General features: G+C 47.9%; 1 protein-coding gene across 1 annotated transcript in view; it reads right to left on the bottom strand.

The window, feature by feature from the left end:
• Positions 1–20071, bottom strand: part of LOC108928967 (protein TANC1-like) — a 90933-nt gene that overhangs the window by 59012 nt on the left and 11850 nt on the right. Inside the window, exon 2 of the mRNA XM_029257885.1 lies at positions 15616–15711. Coding sequence (XP_029113718.1) covers positions 15616–15676 — 61 coding nt within the window. The 5' untranslated portion in view covers positions 15677–15711. The remainder of the gene's footprint in view (positions 1–15615; positions 15712–20071) is intronic.

Consider the following 20071-nt stretch of genomic DNA (forward strand, 5'->3'; position numbering starts at 1 on the left):
CCTCTTTCACTGATTTGCTCCAGATACACACCTCATACACCATGTTGAGATTGTGTAGCATTACGTCCAGGGGTGGCAGGTGATGCAGTAGTAGAGCTGCTGCCTTCCACTTGAAGGAGCAGGATTTGAATCTCACCTCATGTTGTAGTATCTTTGATCAAGGTACTTACCTTAAAACTTGAGCGTAAAAACTACCCAGCTGTATCGATGGGCAAATAACTGTAAGTCGTTATGGACAAAAGCTAAAGAAATAAATCAGAAGCTGGTAGCATAGTGGTTACAGGTTCTACCTTTGGACCCAAAAGGCTGAAGGTTGGAATCTCACCTCCAGCTGTAGTACCCTTGAGCAAGGTACTTACCCTCAATTGCTGCAGTACAATTACCCAGCTGTATAAATGAGTAAATAACTGTAAATACCTTGTAACACTGTAAATTACTTTGGATGACAGCGTCACTTAAATGGGTAAATGCAAATATGGAGACAAGTGCTTCAGGGGATACAGGACCAATGACTGAACAACAGAGAGGAACAGTTTTATAATTCCCCAACTGGAATGAAATTTTGGAAGTGCCTGATTTTGCTAATGAAATCTACAAATCAATCTTGAGAAAAAATAGAAGAATCTCGATGAACAATAAAGAAACGGACTGGAAGATTGATGAATATACAATAGAGGTCCATACCACGAAACATCGCGCCGCGTGTTTTCGAAATCTTGCAGCTTTGTAGGTGTCATTTTCCATGAAGCAAACTGCCGTTCTACACATTTAACAGTTTATATGTATTTGCTCCCTTAACAAACTTCAGTCTTAAGAACAAGTTGTTTTCAATCCTTTTTCAAAGTATACATTTGTGCTCCATGCTTACATAATCCACGTTATCAAAAATAACAATGCAAAAATAATTTAATTCTAATTTTATTTTCCCTTCTTCATCTGTATGTATCAATGTCTAAAATAAAATAAAAAAATTTCTCATATGTACAGGTATGCGTATCTTCAGTCTCGCTGTGTACAGCGTCAATCCCGTATGGTTGCAACCCCACCACGCTCTACTTCCCTCCAGCTACACATCTGTGGAAAGCGCGACACACACATCCTTCTGCACACCACAGCACACGTGTTTCCCGGAGTTTTAGAACTGAAAAAGCTGCGGTTCAACTTAAAGAGGCTGACCTGGACTTGCACACAAGGCAGGATGACTTCGGGATGCTTAATTTGCATGTCTGCCGCAGCCACCCAGACAGCCGCATGGTGTCCTGTTCGCAGCTCCAGCACTCTTTCCATTTCTACAACGATTGCAGAATCACATCCTTCAGGTAAACACCCTTAAAGAGGTTTCTACAATAGAACAAGGTTAGGCTGTGTCTTATTTGCCGGGTGCCGTGGAAGCGCACTGCATTCCCGAATCTCAGCGGGGCCTCCAACAGGTAAGCAGGCAACCTTGGCAGGTAGAGACGAGAGATGACCGGGGGGCTTTGGGGACAGACACGGCCGAGCCCCAACTGCTCGAAACGAGGAGCCTGAATATGTGTGTTCTGACAGCTGTTAAAAATCACTGCATACTGACACACAGCGTTCTGAACATGACACCTTCAGAAGCAGAATAATTAACGCCCAACAACGGATACAAAACAAAAAAACCAAAGGTTAATTTAACTATTAGTGTGTGTATGTGTGTGTGTATATGGCCTGCAGATTTTGACGCTGTCATATATGACATTTGCAAATTAAAGCTGAAAATTTGGAAACAAACCTTCGATGACAAGTTACACCTGTCTAAAACGTCAATGATGAATCGACGGTTCTAAAACAGCCATAAAAGTATTGGCGTCAACACATTTAGTCTTATTACAATAATTCTGGCAGTCCTGAAAGAGAACCCAGCTGTAACCCAAAAGGTCAATACACAAGTGCACATTTATTTTTAAATCCAAGGGAAGCAGCCAATGACAGCCACTCGCTGTAAGAGCGCACCTCGAGTGGCGCTGTGAGCGAGCGTCGTTCAGGCAACGTTGGTCGTAATGAATAAGCGGAGATGAGCGTCAGCAGTCGATGGGATGACAGAGCCCGTGGAAATGAATATGATTGCTGCTCATGGAGAATATTTCCACAATTAGCCTAAGCTCACTTTGTTTTGTACTCGTGTGGTAGTTAATGGCATGTAGCCTGAAAGTTGTCAGTTCAATGCCCACTTTTTCCTACCGCTGTTGCACTTTTGGCCAAGGTACTTGCCGTGAACTGTTCCATTAAAAAGACCCAGGAGTATAAATGTGTCAAATACTGTAAAGTTCTTTTATAAAACTGTTATGTGCTGAACAAATTAATAGCAAGAATATTGGCTGAAGCATCACATTGCTGCAAAATCATAATTACTTTTCAATATATAGAACATTTCTAATGACTCCTGCACATACTGCACTTTTGTTCCTATTGGCATGTGATGATTATTCAGAACAATTCGGTTCAATTTATTTTTATTTTTATTGAACTCTCTTCACACCGGAGTGACAGCAGGACGCTGAGCAAAGTTTCCGTAAATGATCCAATACTGCAGCTATAACAGCTGTAGCTAAGTTTTAGTATGAGCCAACTGGCAGCCGAGGAGAGGAAAACAAAAAGCTCCCAAACTGCAAAAGAAATGGAAAAAATGAATCCACGAGGGTCTGTCCTGGGCATTTACAGTATGCGTAATACAAAAAAAGTGAATATTGCATGTAAAGTCACATTTAAAAACAAATATAGCTTTTTCCTTTTTCAGCTTCTTGGAGCGATTGATAATTATATAGTTTCGTATTTATTCTTTGACTCGAAAACCCTTCTTAATAACTACTTAAAGCAGTAAACGGGCGGATTGCTTTTTTTCTCAGTATCGTTCCAGCTCAAAGCCAACAGCTGAAATAGACTCAAGTTGAACTCGATCAGAGGGACTCTGAAGTGAAGCCATTTGTGGAATCGCCCCGTGATTTGAAGCGTCGGCCATTCGTTCGTTCGTCCGTCCACATGAAAGGCGACGGCAGAGCTGCACGGGCCTTCTCGTGTTCGACGGTGACGGCGCGCTCGGTCGGCTCGCGCTAAAACGGGGAGCGCCGCCACAACTGACAGCCCGCTATGGTTATTTCAGTCCCTCTCTCCTGGTCCCGGCCGAGGCGCGGCCTTCAATTTCAACCGCTGCGGACGGTAAGGCTCCCCTTGTAATTACACTGCACCAGGCCAGCGGGGAAACAAAGCTGATTACAGTCCTGCTTTGGCCGTTTTCCAACTTCAAGGGGCCCCGTACCAAAGCCGTGCCCTCCGCAGTAAAAAAGAAAAAAAAAAGAAGAAAACATATGGGCATCGAAAGCAGCTGAGTGAACGGTCAGGTGAACGCTGCTGGTCATACTCAAACCTCGTAGAACTTTTTCTAGAAGGAGTGGGGCGGGACACTTTACCTCAGTGCAAGATTCTGCTGACCCATTTATAAAGTCTTCTTTCGGAGCTTCAGAAAAGTAGGATTGAAAGTACTACAGTGCGATGTCATAATTAGTACAGGACACACTGCGCATGGTACACAGCTGAGAGCCAACCCAAGTGTAAAAAAACAGATCCAGACCACAACAAAGGGGGGGGTGGGACCTTATCGATATGTACAGCACGTGTGTTCAAAAGAGTACGACCGTCTTTTAAAAGGGAACGAGTCTGTCGTGATGAAAAGTGATGTCGTAAATGAACGGCAAACCCACACTGTTGACTATTAAGTCGTTCTGCTGAGTATGAACATAACGGTGATTACGGCCTGAAACTCAAAGCGAACATTTTAAAGCACATGTATGGATAAAATACTTTGAAAAAATCTCCGTTGGATCACTGTAAGAGTCTTGGCTAAGTGAAGTAGAGACATGCGTCACTTAACGTGCGATGAACATTGGTGCATTAAGTGGAAAGAAACAAATTAGGTTTACTTAAGAATCACACGTCCGCAACTATGTCTCTCTTTCTCGTAACGTAATGTACAAATTGTGTTTGCTCTGAGATGTATGTCGCTTTGGAGAAAAGAGTCTGCAAAATGATTAAATGTAAATGTAACGATGAGGATATGTTCTGAGAAATGCATTGTTAGGCGACTGTACTTATACAGTATAGCCTCGATCGTAGAGTGTACTTATACAAACCTAGATGGTATAGCCTCGATCAGAGCGTGTACTTATAGAGCTGAACTTATACAAACCTAGATGGTATAGCCTCGATGTAGTCAAGAGACGCGGTAAACATGAGAGTTATGATGCTACTGCCGGCCTAACACAGCATACTATTTTACAGTAAACTTTTTTTATAAATAGAAAGAGTACTGCAAAATGACAATAAAAAGTACAGTATAATAAATATATAAACCAGTAACATAGGTTTTTATTATCATTATCAAGTATTATGTATTGTACATAATTGTATGTGCTATACTCTTATACAACTGGCAGCACGGTAGGTTCGTTTACAGCAGCACCACAACGAACACGTGAGTAACACGTTGCGATACGACTCTGCTAGTCGATAAGAATTTTTCAGCTCCATTAAAATCTTATGGGACCACCGTCGTATACGCGGCCAGTCGTTAAGCGAAACGCCGTTAAGCGGCGCATGACTGTGTAATAAGCTATTTTAAAAGTACAAAGTGCAGAAATACCAGTTTTGTCAAAAACTGAAACGTGAGCTACCCGGTGGAAGAGACTCACTGTCAGTTCTGATTTTTATACACTGAACAGTGTTTCAACTGCTAATATTTAAAGATGTTTGTTTACACTGAGAATACCACAGTGATCCCACATTAAAATAGCTGAACAGTTAAACTCATCCAAAAATAGCTTGGAAATCAGGGAATCAAGGAAGTGTAAAATACAAATGGAGGAAGTGGGAAAAGTAACAGGAGGAAGCAGGAAGTGGGGAATGTAAGCAGAGGAAGTAGGAAAAAGGTGATGAGGCAGGAACACCAAGGTGTAGAGAGTCTCACCACAGAGAACCGTGTGCAGAAAAGACCGTAGGCGACCTGGTTGAACACAGAATTTCACCATTCACACGGCGACACCTCGACATGTTTCCACTGAGGCAAACGTTCCTCAGGGCTCCCTTCTAAGACACATAATAATTTTGCTGTAAAGACAGAGCTGAATCCAAAGAGCTTCGCAATCAAAATGGTATTACGATGACCGAGTACCGGCCCGGAGAAACTCCACACAAAATCTGTGAGCTCAAACCATCTCCCTGAAACATCTGACATCAGCGGGTATTTCTGGCACGCCACCGGTAAAAGGATCCATTCGGCTGCTGGAAATGTTCTAATAACCGGATGTGCCTCAGTATTGTGTGGCGCCGACATGTACTTTTGTGGGGGGTGGAAGATAGACAGACAGCGAGAGAAAAACCTTTTTCCCACCTCCAGGTAACGCACATGTCGGAAGGCTCCCGTAGCGAACGTCCCGCGGCAGCAGCTCGGCGCTCGAGGCCCACGGTGACAGCCTTTCCCCAGAGCGCACGGCGCTGACGTGCCCCAGTGCCTCTCCGAAACCGGCCCGGCAGGCTCATGAGGGCCCCGGGGGGTAACTGACAAGCTGACTGCGGAGAGCAGGGAAACTTCCCAGAAGCGCTAGTGCCCACGGGCTGGTGAGCGGTCTGTACAAACCAGGCCAGTTCTCCTGCAAGCACTGGAACATTGTAAGACTGCGGTGAAAGTTTCAGTCATCCTGCCTCAGGATGCTTTACTCACAGATAATAATAATAATAATAATAATAATAATACATTATTACGGCAGTGTTTTTCTCAGTCTCATTTTCGCTTTTGTTGGTACACTGTTGTTACGGCAACCGCCCTAACCACAAGTCCTCACTTTGTTGCCTCCTCGTGTCCCGTACCAAGAACAAACACACCTTTTTCCTGCAAAGCCAGTCGCTATTGCAACACAGAGGCACACGCATCACAACCAGAACTGCCGTGGCACCTGTATGCAGTTACGCTGAGGACCGCGGGCCGTGAACTCAACGCCGATGCGTGTCAGTGAAACCGCTCCCCGGCTACGGTGGGGAAGCGCTTCCATGCATAATTTAAAACGGTCCTTCGCGAACCAGCTGTCACGCTCACCAATAAAACAGACATGACGCTCATGGCTTTTCAGAATTGTAAAGTTCAGGAAGGGGCCCTGCTGTTGAACTCTTGATGGAGGTACTTATAAATTGTTGTAGTAATAACATCCAGAAAAAAAAATAGGTAATAACTGAATGAATAACTGTAGAGAGGTGCGATGGATGAGGAAAACACACAATCTGAATACACATCACGACGAATATATGAAAATGACTCTTTAATGTAACAATTGTTAATAGTTTATAAATACATATAGGTAAATATATATACATACATACATACATACATATCTATGCACAAACATACACATGCACATATTTATATATATGAATGATAAACAACTAAATGGGACCACCCGCTGTGGGCTTGAGGGCACAGCCAGGCTGTTCAGCCCCCTCCGCGCTGGCATCGCAGAGAGTCCCCTGAGGAGCACGACGAAGGACAGAGTTTCTCTGGCAATTTCCGCAGCCGCATCCACACAAATGCAAGCGTCGTGCGACACATGAAAGGCTGTGAGCGACAGTGAGGCGCTGAGCAGGCGATGAGGAATATTAATCGGCCCCTCATCTCCATATGCAAATACGGTATATGAATGTATGAATATTAATGAGACGTCTGCAGTGGGAGGCGGCGACGCTCGCCGGAGCGGTACAGGTGTCCGGCGCACACGGCGCGCGAAAGCGTGCGGCGAGAGGCTCGGAGTCCGTACCAGAGGCACCCGGGAGCGCGGGGGCTGCTGCTGGTATCTCGGTCAAGGTCACGGTATAAATACCTCGGAGAAACGCCGGAGAACCTATTCCGGAACGTCGACACGCTCGCGAGGCGCTGCACGTTTGCTGGGGGGGAGCGGGGGTTTCAGAACATGTGTTTTGGCAGTAATTAGTGCCAATGCCTACAGTGAACACCACAACGTTGTCACACCAGGCCAGAAACCAGGGGCTTGGAGGAAGAAACATGAGTGAGAACACAGAGGAACCTATATGGGGGGGGGCGCGCTATCAGAAATTGGCAAAACAAAAGGAAGTCGAGAGAAAAGGACAGTCACGATGACCACGAACACACAGTGACCAAAACCACCCCCACCCCCACCCCACTACAGTGTTACTGAAGCCTACTGTTTGAACAGGCCAGTTGTGGGAGCTCATAACCTTTGACCAACGACTTTCTGCCAGCGGCACCCTCATCGGACAGCCTCAGACCTCGCCGTACGCACCGCTAGAGGTCCTGGGATTGACATCGACGGAGTTGGCGCTGGCTCTGGTCCAACCGAAGACAGTTGAACTGAACTTCGATGCAAGACCTCTTTCCCAGCCAGCGTTCGAGGACAAGTAGGTGCAGTCGGTCATTTTTTCGCTCCTCATTCATATGAGTTGATGCACGAACCTCATTCATTGATATTTGACCAGCGAGCTCAAGGGTACAACTGCCTTTGGACCTACAACCCAACGGTCGCAAGTCCAGTCAGGGCCGGCGTCCCCAGGCAGGAATCGATGTGGCACCCCTTAAGACTGAAAGTGGTGAAGGGAACTAATAAATATAAACTATTTACTGTGTAGAACGATAGTTTGTTAACAGAAAACGTCACTTGCTGAGATACGACATTCCAAAAAGAGAGCGCGACGATGTCGACGATTAATAAAGAAACAGTTCTATTAGAACATCCAAGACGATCTTATATGGTGGCAAATCACCTTTACTGTTCTAATAAAACTGTTTCTTGATTAATAAACAATGATTGTTTTTTAAATTTTTTTTTTTCCGATTACAATTTATCTTTCAGTTTTAGTAGCAGGGGGCACGGTGGAGTAGCGGGTTTGCTCGGGTCCCACTCTCTGGTGGGTCTGGGGTTCGAGTCCTGCTTGGGGTGCCTTGCGATGAACTGGCGTCCCGTCCTGGGTGCGTCCCCTCTCCCCCGCAGCCTTGCACCCTGTTTTGCCGGGTTAGACTCCGGTTCGCCGTGACCCCGATCGGGACAAGTGGCTTCAAACAGTGTGTGTGTGTGATTTTACTGGAAAAATTCGGTGCTCCCACGTTTCTGCAGGCCATTGCATACTTTTTCCAAATGATAAGAGTCCAGCTCTCTGGCCCTCTCACTACCTGCTATACCCGTCTGTGAATTTTTAGGGCCCCGCTAAACCAGGTGCCCACATTCATCACCTCGGGCACAATCCCTCCGGCCGTCTCGGCTTCGGCGTCAATGACGACATCACTTCCTCTTCCTGTTCCAGCTCTTTTTCGTGCTGCGGAGGTGCTGTTGAGATGAGCGAGGTTTGTGCGGGACAGGAAAAGGAAGTGGGGGTGCGTTCCGTTCCGCCGTGAGGCTCCTTTCCTGGCTCTGCTGGTGCCAGCGGCACGACGGTTGTGTTCTCCACCTATGGACAGTGCGGTCTCAATGAACCTGCGATTCTGAGCTACGGCGTCACTTAAACAAGCAGGGAAAGTGTCTGAAAACCCAGGTTCTGCAGGAGAGCGGCAGCATCTCTCAGTTTCTTCTATGGCTGCACCGATGGCCCTCATTCTCAACATGTGGAGCGACTTGCTCTCGTTTTCCAGAAGAAAACCCAAAATTCAAAAGGCCGAATGTTTTCCACATCTCATTATGCTCACTTCACGCTCGCATCACATTATGCTTTTCCGCATCTGCCCGCTTGGTGGTCCCTCGCACGGAAGGTAAAGCAAGGAGATTCTTGGTTCTGGCTCCGTTGTGGTGGAACGACCTCCCCCTCCCACTCAGAACTGCTGAATCCCTGTCTACATTTTAAAAGGGTCTTAAAACTCACCTCTTCTACACTCACTTCGCCCATCATCTCTTAAGTTCATGTAAGGTGTAAATGTTCACACACTATAACTTTAAGGTCATGCTGGATAAACCTTTACACAGCTACTCCTGTAATGTAACGTAAATGTTTAGATGTATCTCCAAAATACTAGGAAGGTGACCAGGAATCATCGATATTGAGATAAAGTTTTATGCAGCTACTGGCGTGATTAACGTCGGTTCATATGGTGGAAAGAAACAAACTAACTGCACTAAAGAATCACATGCCTGCATCTAAGTGTCTCTTCCTGCTAATGTAAAGAACACGTTGTATTTTCTACGAGATGTACGTCGCTTCGGAGAAAAGCATCTGCTAAATGAATAAATGTAAACGTGAATGTCTGAAACGTTACCGGGATGGGATTTCTCGCTCATTTCCGTCTCCAGAACGTCATCCTCCGTCACCCCCCCGACCCCCCGCCACCCAAGTCCTTATTTTTTATTCTTCCCCAAATCACGACAAAAAGAGTATTTTAACGTGCAAAACCGTGACCTGAGTGCTGACCTCAGAGAGGCAGGTAGACAGACAGAAGAGCTGTGCTTTTTTAATGTCCCAGAGTGTCTCTGCACTTTGTCACGTAAATAGAGCGAAACTCGAAATGTGCGAGACAGAAGAGCCGGGGCTAAAGCAAACAGAGTGTTTAACTGCACGGGGAGGAAGACGAGGAGGTGGAGGAGGTGGAAGAAGTGGAAAGGTCACTTCTGCAAGCACCGCAATGCTGAAAGAGGCTCTGACCTCCATGGGTACCGGGGATCATGGGTACTTCGCACCGAGACTTGTGGGTACCCCACGCCGGGGATTGCGGTTACTCTCCACCGTTGGCACGGTGATGGGCGAACCCAAAAACTCAAACGGGTACACGGCCGTGCTCGACGGCTTCGCACAAGCGATATCTGATACACGTTTTGCAAAACACATGCAAAACGTGTTACCGTGCGCTTCTGACGCACTTCTTAAAATAACCGTCAGCGTTCGAAGGTCCGGCGACAAATCGGCATGTTTTGCGAGGACTGCAGGAGAACGAGCGCGACCCGAGAAGCGTGAAAGCCATCGTCCCGGCAGCGACGCGCAAAGACAAACCCAGAGCGAAAACATCGACGGATCACGCGGCGACCCACATGATGCGCGGCAAACGCTCCGCGTCTCGCGTTTTTTTTAGACACGATAAATCTCCTCGGAGGAAACGTATTTCACGGTTTCGTGGACCTATTAATGTGGATCTTTTGATCACTTCTATTAATACGGCCCGTTCGCAGAGGATCTCGGAGGGCAGGGGAAAAGCAGGCCGAGCCGAGCCGGGGAGAGACGGAGCCGGGCCTCGCATGCGGAAAAGCAAGCGGAGCGCCGCGAACCCAGCGGAACATCGCTTAAAGGGCAACCGGAAGCGGCCGGGTTTCCGCCGCAGGGAGGAAAACTGCACTCGTGCTCATTTAAACGCGCGAGCCACACGTGATGGGCGTGTTTACGGGCTACGCTCCGGATCAACGTGCGTCGGTTCGCACGTTACCCAACTCATCAGCTCCCAGCCCTTCGCCGCACCAATTCGGCGGAACGCGTTACGCAGCCCTGCAATCTTGCTGCCTAATGAATGCCGTAAAGTATAAAAGATAAGAATATGTCTTATGTGTCATGTCTGTTGTCAATGTGTCACGCTGCGCTGCCGTGTGTCACTTTCCCTGCAGGGACTGATGAATAAAGAATTACCCTATCATACCCTAAAACATGCCTTTAGGTATCAGCAAATACATCTTCATTCTGAACCACGTTGTCATAATGATGGTGGTGGTTATAATAAAAACAATTTTCTTGCTTTTTCATATAATTTATGTAAATAATGTGCGCTGTTGAACTTTTTATTAATTTGCCCTCATTTTTTTTATTCCTTTTTTGCTTCTCTTCCCCCTTCTCACATTATCTACTTTTCCTGAATCTCACACTCTTTTTGCATCGCAGACCTTAAATATATATTATAAATTCAAATATATGAAAATACTACACACCCCCTCCAAATAAAATAGTGGGGGCGGCCGAGCGGAAGTGTAATTTGTAGAGGTGCTGCCTTTGGATCAGAAGGTTGCCAGTTTGAATCTTACCTACTGCTGTAAGGTGAACTTCAGCAAAGTACTCACTAACCCTAACACACACACACACACACACACACACACACACACACACACACACTGACTGAAACCGCTTGTCCCAAGTGGGGTTGCGGGGAACTGGAGCATAACCCGGCAACACAGGGCGCAAGTGCGGAGGGGGAGGGGACACACCAAGGACGGGACGCCAGTCCACCACAAGACACCCCAAGCAGGACTCGAACCCCATACCTGCCAGAGAGCAGTACCCGGCCAAACCTGCTGCGCCACTGCGCCCCCATATTTACCCTAAATTACTCCAGTAAAATTACCAAAGTGTACAAACATATAAACATTTTAACATTTTAAGCTGCTTTGGAGAAAAGTGTCAGTGAAATGAATAACTGTGAGTACAATCAACACGCCTTGTATGCAGCGAGATGTTTCTTCAGACATCGGTGTGTTTCTAAGAGCCTTTCGCTGCGTTTGTCAGTGAAGGATCGAAGGCTAATTACATCGAACATGGCAATAACGGAAACGTGACCCATCAGCTCCTGGGCGATGAAAGCCTCGCGGGGCCTTGCTACCCAGCAGGTCACTTCCGAAATGTGGGACCATCGAACGAATGGAAAAAAACAACTTCCCTTTTCTGTTCCCCACAGCCAGGCTGGAGGAGGAGGAAGAAAACAGGGGAATGAGGGGACCGCGGTAACGGGGTGCGATCCTGGGCTCCGGCAGCCCGGGGACCATTGGTGCGGCTGTGGGTACGAGAGTTCACTCCCTCTCGGGGCCCAGCTCGCAGCACTGGAACCGTACACCCGCCAGGGTCCGGCCGGTGCTGGCGGTCACACTTTCCACCATGCGTATGTGTGTGTTTGAGAGCCGTTCCGTCTCCTGCTTGTCCGCACCGCGCACCCTGACAGGTCCCTCTCCTTCAACAGAAGGGATCAGTCGGTGACACCGGGATGCCAGAGGACAAGCAGATATGGAGAAGGACGGGTGACTCGGAAGCCACAAAACTGGCGGAGGAGTAAAACATCAGCACAACAGACACAGATAAGTTTGACATTCCGCCAGGGAGCTTCTAGAACTTTCCTATGGCTCCTGGAGTCCTTCCACAACCCAAAGCGGCAAGATGGTATAGACACCCAGGACCTCCACTTGAAATTCTGAACGGGGTTGTACCCTCTGTTATATATATATACACACACACACACACACACACACACACACACACACACACACACACACACCATCTGAAGCCGCTTGTCCCAAGCGGGGACGTGGCGGACCGGAGCCTAACCCAGCAACACAGGGCACAAGGCCGGAGGGGGAGGGGACACACCCAGGACGGGACGCCAGTCTGTCGCAAGGCACACCAAGCGGGACTCGAGCCCCCGACCCCCCGGAGAGCAGGACCCGGTCAAACCCGCTGCACCACCGTGCCCCCCTTCTGTTATATACCTTTGAGTATATAACAGTTAGTTCACCTACAGTAAATCCTCGATTTCACACACTCCGTTTTTGGGGATTTAGAATTTAACGGAAGAAAATTGTACCGGTTGTGCCGCTTGATATGTCAGTAGTTCAGTATTTCCCCGGAATGGTCTGGATGAATATGTGAGAGTGGAGCACAGCGATTCCTCTGAACGAACTACATAATGAGCGGTTTTGTCCTGTGAAAAGAGGCCGGATACGTTACGTACTGTAAAGGCTCCAAAGAGCCACGTGCGCGGCGTGTTTGTAGCGCGTTTATAAAAGCCATTCTGTGTTCGACCGGTCGAAGCTTCGCCCCTCGTGAACGATGAGTCTGTCGTCACACCAGCCCTCGACCCGCCCTCGAAGACGCAGCTTCTCCGAGCCGTGCGCCCCCCCAGCCCCCACCCGGCAGAAGGCGCGGTGAATTTTTCATGCGCAATATGTCCCAGTTGAGCCGCGCGGCCCAGTTCTTCCCCTCCCGATTAACGCGGGCTCGTCCGGTGGGACGCGCGTGTTACTAACCTCATTTACGGCGCGAGAACAAACGGCCCCTTTCAGGGACGAGAACCGAGATTGGGAGGGTCACCTCGACTCCCGTTCGCACCTGGAACACCCTCCTCCCAGAACACGGGCGGGAAGTCGGGCTAATTGGGCCACATCCTTGCACGTCACACATGGAAGGGAATATCCAGCGATTACATTTTTATGCGGAAAGAAGTTTGCATGTCGAACCTGCAAACGTGCAGGATTTCCTTCATTCTGAAAGAATATTCTCAAATTAAAATCCGGACGAAAACAGGAGCGCATGAGGGCCAGGACGACCCGTCCCTCACGGCAATGGAGAGACCATGCGAGCGTTACAAGAAACAGGCACCTCGTCTGTCATCGCCGTCAGTGTGACAGTTGAACGAGGGAAAGGTGTGGTTTTCTTTTTCCCACAGTTACCATGGCGAAAAGGTGGGGTGGGGCGCGACACGTGACGGACAGGTCTGGACTGGAGAGGACGCTCGGAGCCCCACCAACCTCAGTGGCGCTGGAATGCCCCTCCTACGGACCGTGCTCATTTCCACTGTCTGGGCACATTCACTGGAAGGGCTTTCAAAGGAGACTCGGTAGTTCATTCCGCCTTTTTGCGTGTTTATACAGCTCTACAGCGACAGTGAGTCACTCCGCAGTTACCTCGCTTTTACCCACTCATACAGCAGGATAGGAAAAGTGGTTAAGGCTCAGGAACTTGCTAAAGAATACAGCGGCTACATTTCTATTGGGATTTATCAGGATGGATGGATGGATGGATGGATAGATAGGATAGGCAGGTGGTACTGTAGTGGTTGGAGCTGCTGCCTTTAGACCCAAAGGTTGTAGGTTTGAATCCCACCTCTAGCTGTAGTACCCTTTAAAAATTACCTAACTGGGTAAATAATTGCTTTGGAAATCGAGGTGAGCTAAAGGAATAAATATAAACTAGTAACAAAAACAAACAAACAGGAAAGATGTTAGAAAACGATGTGAACGAATAAATAAAGAACACAAATATCCCCCACACACAGACGCGGGTGTTCTGAGACGGGGTTCGAGATGTAACCCCGTAGCAGAGTTAGAACATGTTTGACAGTCGGTTTATTAGCGATGAACATGGAACCGTCCGTCAGGAGAAACAAGTCCCAACCTGGCTCACGCAGGAAGCCGGTCAATCGAGGAGTGACGTCACGTTCAAAGACACCGCTAGACATGGTGTGTGTCGGCTAAACCCAACCCCGTACGGCGATGACTCGGGGTTTCCCATAAGCGCCACCGATGACTTACAGCTCCGGTGCTCCAGGATATGCAGACTTCAGCTGAACTCATACAGCAGCGAACCGTACTTGTCTGAACATATTATTTTTTGGTTTGCAAAATAAATTACCCAAAGCCCATGTCAGTGAGATAGATGATGGAGAGAAAACTCACACCCCGTTGATCACAAGATGGGACGGTTGGAGTCCAGTGACCTACAGTGACCTGGTGGGAGTGGTGGTCCCTACAGACAGTGACACGACTGGTAAAGAGGGTGTGACACCAAGTTTCCCAACCACCTCGTGAATCATCATTCCAGAATAGAGACACGGCCGCTTCGTAACGGCAATCGGGTCCTTGAGGGGAAATGGGGCTTCCCAGCAGCTCCGGCAGGGGCGATGGATGATGCCGGACGCGCCCATCGGAACGGGGTGACGTGGAAAGAACTGAAACTGAAAACCTCGAAGAAGGAAAATGTTGCGCGCCGGGCCGCATGCAGCTCTTCGATGAGCAGAGCAGACCGAACATCGCGGTGCCCACAGCTTTCAAGTAACATCGTGACCATGTTGCAGTAACAATGGGAATTGCAGGAAGTCGGAAGATGATTTACCCTGACCGAGGACACAGACTAGAGTTCACAAACTCACGCACATTGGCTGAAACTGCTTGTCCCGATCGGGGTCGCGGTGAACTGGAGCCTAACCCGGCAGCACAGGGCGCAGGGCTGGAGGGGGAGGGGACAAACCCAGGATGGAACACCACTCTGCCGCAAGGCACCCCGAGCAGGACTCGAACCCTAGACCCACGAGAGAGCAGGCACAGACCAAACCCGCTGTGCCACCGCACCCCCTAGCTCACAAACTCAGAGGAGGAAAAGAAAAAAATGCAGAAAAGAATGCAGAAAAAAAGGCTGCATCCCACTGTATTGCTGCCATTTTGGTGCCACAGCATTTTACAGCAAGTTTTATACGTAATATTTTGCAGGGAAAGAACAAGAAAAGGTGCACAACAGGGCCCTTCCAGACTGCTGAATTCATGACAACTTCGTTGCTCAGCTGAAGATTCCATCCAGAGCGGCGCAAACATTCGATCCATTTACACAGCTGGGTACTTTTACATCGGCAGTTTGGGATGAGCACCTTGATCAAGGGTACTACTTTCAGGATACAAATCCACATCCTCGAACGTCAGCCTGTCTTGAAGTACATGGCATTCTATCCCATCATACACTTGAGTCCAGGTAAAAACCGAGCGTTGATGTCAACCGGAAGCTATGGCCAGAACTTGACCTGAAGGGGGTGATTTAGCCACGCTGGTGCTGAGCTCGTGTCCCCGGCCCCATCGCTCGTACCTGGCTCCTTCCTGCTCCCTTTGCCCGAGTCACGGCTCTTCTTCAGCACAGCCTTGAACATGGTGCGGCCGATGATCACGCTCCAGCCGTAGCTGCCTGCGGAGACACGGAGACAGGTGAGGCAAAGCATCGGCGCTCCCACCCAACAAGGCCCGAAAGAACTTTCTGGAAGCGTTGGTGGGATGGACACATCACCTTTAAACTCATTTGCTATGTATCGATCAAACGAGGTTTGCTCAAAAATAAGTGCAATGAGAAGGCACATTTGCATGCAATTGAGCATTAATAAGCTGCATTTTCATTATATCATTTGTAATCAAGATACAGCTGAAGAAGTACCGGACAAACACACACACACAGATTGTCTGAACCGCTTGTCCCATACGGGGTCACGGGGAGCCAGGCAACACAGGGCGAGGGGCTGGAGGGGGAGGGGACACACCCAGGACAGGACACCAGTCCATTGCAAGGCACCCCAAGCGGGACTCGAACCCCAGACCCACCGGAGAGCAGGACCTAGCCCAACCCGCTGCACCACCGCCCCCCCCCACCACACAACCTTGAAGAGAAATTGCTTTCGCTATGTGAGGATACTCGGACAATCCCTCTTTATTCGCCGACTGCAGGACTGCAGTACGTGTCGGCGAAATAAAGTGGCCGCACAGCGGGCAAGTTGACCGAATGGAAAACCTGATTATGTGGTCATGCAGCGGAGGTATGTGTGGTTCACTGAAATCCCCAAGCCAGTGTTCTGAATAAACAGCATTTATTGCTAATCCCTGCAAGAGCAAACAGCTTCGTAACTTTTTAACGGCATTAGCCTCGATGCTACGTTAGCCAAAGCGCTAACGCTGCGAGCACGTAGAAGATGGTCTCGCGAAAAAAAACACACTCGGCTCAGCGGCGTCCACTTCGCATCCCACAAAGAGCGAGATTTATGGAGCTTCCAGAATGTTCCAGCTAGCATCAGGGTCAAAACAGTGTCTGAACCCTCCAAGTACATTTCTCATTTGCTGCCATTATACCCTTATTACATCTCCTTTATTGAAATGGCTTCAGGGAACATCCACTTGTGTAAGTGGGTGATGCAGTAAGATAAGTAAGTCATCCACAAATATTTCTGCCAAGCAAGCAGCGGGCCGATGAGATCCAAGCTTTAATTATCTAGGCCTCGGGATTAAATTAGACGAGGAACCAATTCTCTAACAATATGTAGGTTTGCAAGTGGGTTTTTTAAAATTTACGATTAAGCTGCAAAACCACAAAAGCTTCTGCTTTGAGTTCCACACAAACCTTTAATCTTGTGACGGAATCAGTTTTAACTCTCCCCTATCGCAGGTGGTCATGTACTCCAGGTGTTCAGTCATTTACCTTTATTTATTTATTTAGCTGATTATTTTCTGCAAAGCATTTTACAGTGTTAAGCTACTTACAGTGATTTACCCATTTATCCAGCTGGGTAATTTTTACTGGAGCAATTTAGGGTAAGTACCTCATTAAAGGACACTACAGCAGGAGGTGGAATTCAAGGCTCCAATCTCAAACTCCAGAGGCAGCAGTGCTAACTACTATGCTAACTGCTGCGCCCTCATACAGCCAGTCTATAGAGGCCTGCAGATCTCCTGAAGGTCTGTTTTCTGGGGTTTACGCCTTGCTGTCTCACACATTAAAGGTCTGGGCAGTTACTCGATTATATTAGGTGTAGAAAGTGACTTCTAGCGGTCAGTTTTACCCAGCTTTTCACATGCATCAGCCAAGCGTTAGCTTCAGCCCATCAGGTTAGAAAGTGACTGACTGACTGGGCGTAAGTTTAAAAAAGGGTTTATATTCACATTTAATTGCTTAGCAGATGCTTTCCTACAAACGATACCCAACTAAGAGTGAAGAAAAGTGCATTTCACAAAAAGATGAAGAACCAAAGATGCTAAGTTTTGCCAAGTAGCTGCATTATACAGTTCATAGGGAATGGGAAGGTAGCTGTGATTGATAATGTAGAGCAAGATGGTGTAGCTGGCAGGAGATCAGGGGAGAAGTGGGTCTCCTAGATCTTTAGACCCTTCTAGAATGTTGAGAGGAATTCAGAGGTTCTGAAGGAGCAAAGGCACTCAACCCACCACAGGAAAAACCGAGAACCTTTGCACTTTTGATTTTGGCCCCCTTGCAAGTGGGGCCACCATGCGGCCAGAGGTGGGGGAGTGCAGCAGTCTGGCTGGGACACGGTGAGTTATTATTATTATCATCAAGTAAATAAACTAGCCAGCAGAAGTACTGCCAAAACGCCTCCGTAGAGCCAGTCGTCCAGCTGTTCTGTTTCCGAGACAAACCATTAAAACATCACAAGGGGTCACATTACACCTCATCTGTGCTCGCCCTCATTCGCTCCATGTCGTGAAAATGAAACAGGAGGAAAATGCAAAATCCTCCATCCCAGGCAGCTGGGACTATTTCCAGAAAGTTTTGATATATATCCAAGTTTACCCTCACATGTAATTCAATCGGATTTGTAGGATTCCCAAAACGAATATCGACTCATTTTCCAGAAGCATTACCTCCTTTCTGGTAAAAAAATAACAAAGGAGGTTTCTTAACCAAACAGAGGAAGTACCAGCTTGCCTGACTGTTGCATGTCCTGAAAACAGGGTCTCGTGGTCTTACCCCCACTGCCGCGATCGCCGTCCGTCACCCCGGCTTCTGTACGTGTGCTAACAGAGAGATTGGCACTTTAGAGAGACCACACTTGACCCGTTATGTTCTAAACAGTATCAAACGCCGGCATTCCAACCCTTGGCCAAAGGGTCAGGAAGACCAAAGCCAAAGCTGGGGGTCATTCCAACTCCTTTCCCATGAAGTTTACCCTCACTTTCAAGGGTGAACAAAGAAAATACTCCAAAAGAAGCACATGAGCTTCTCATGGCTACAGGAAATTGAACCCATCTCACTTTACAAGGAAGGTCCTTAGGGTTAGGGACTTCCTTCAGAGGCAAGCAGAGGTATGGCGGAACTGCACAGACTGCAGGCCTCTTATAGTGTCAGTCATGAACCGATGGCAACCACTCAGCGAAAGGCGTTGGGTAAGTGCTGGCTTGCCAATAGGTGTGTCTTGCACAGCTACGTTCACTACTGACTCGCACCCTGCTCAACGCTGCTCTGACTCAGAAGAGGTTTTCCAGGACGTAGCCGCCCTGTGTGTGTGTCTGCGTGCTCCTCATATGCTCTGTCCTATGGGCACTTCTGGGGATTCACTCCGACAACCTTGGCAGGAAGCCATGTCTTCCTACATCCCAGCTCCCTCATCAAGCTGCGAACCCATCACTGGGACGCTCTGTGTTCCATTCTCCTGTGGGGAGAATCAGGGAAACCAAAGCAAACAAAAAAGGAGAAAAGCATCAGCGACTGAACCATTGAATCCCATGAAATACAGGGACACAGGCTAAATAAAGAACGAATCTCTGCCTGCTTACTCATCATTTCCTGCTCTTAAACACTCTGACCTTCAGCTTGTCTTTCCCATAAAAATATGTGTATGACAACTGGATGGGAGCAAATCAGAAAATGTAGGCCCGCAAGGTTCAGCATATTGCTGAAGACACAACCTTCAGGGCCTTCGCTACTGCGCCACCTACTGCTAGCTTCCATTTAAGGGTTTCCATCACAGAGAGCGAAGAGGAGGCTCATGCTGCTGGGTTGGGTTCCATTGGCTTGTCTGTACTGCTCAGCACACTTGGAAATACCGGTTGATCCAGCTAAATCCAGCTCAGCACAGGAAACAAAGGCAGTGAGTCCCATGTGTTTGTCGTGTAAAGAAGAAAAGAAATCCGACTTGTAAATGGCTGCAGGTTAGAGTCTAATAAGTACCGACATGTTTTCCTTTAAAAACGCTTAAAGGTTTGAACGAGCGGATTAAAAACTATAATCATAAGCTATGTACGTCTTTGGGCTGAGCTGTCTGCAAAAAAAACTATACAAATACATAAGGGGGATAGATAGATAGATAGATAGATAGATAGATAGATAGATAAATAGATGTTCCATTTCCATATTCCCCCATGCAGTCCCTAGATGTCATAACTGGGAAAAAAAACTAGAGGGGAACATTTATTCATTTAGCTGATGCTGTTCGAGGAGGGGGTGCGGTGGCGCAGTAGGTTGGACCAGGTCCTGCTCTCTGGTGGGTCTAGGGTTCAAGTCCTGCTTGGGGTGCCTTACGATGGACTGGCATCCTGTCCTGGGTGTGTCCCCTCCCCCTCCAGCCTTCTGCTCTGAGTTTCTGGGTTAGGCTCTGGTTCCCTGCGACCCTGTATGGGACAAGTGGTTCAGAAAATGTGTGTGTGTGTGTGTGTGTGTGTGAGAGAGAGATGCTTTTCTTCAAAGCAACTTAGTGTTGAGCTTATGATCATTTACTCATTTATACAGCTGGATGACTTTAGTGCAAGTACCTTGCTCAAGGGTACTACAG

The sequence above is a fragment of the Scleropages formosus genome, chromosome 14 (assembly GCF_900964775.1).
Source record: "Scleropages formosus chromosome 14, fSclFor1.1, whole genome shotgun sequence".
NCBI lineage: Eukaryota > Metazoa > Chordata > Actinopteri > Osteoglossiformes > Osteoglossidae > Scleropages > Scleropages formosus.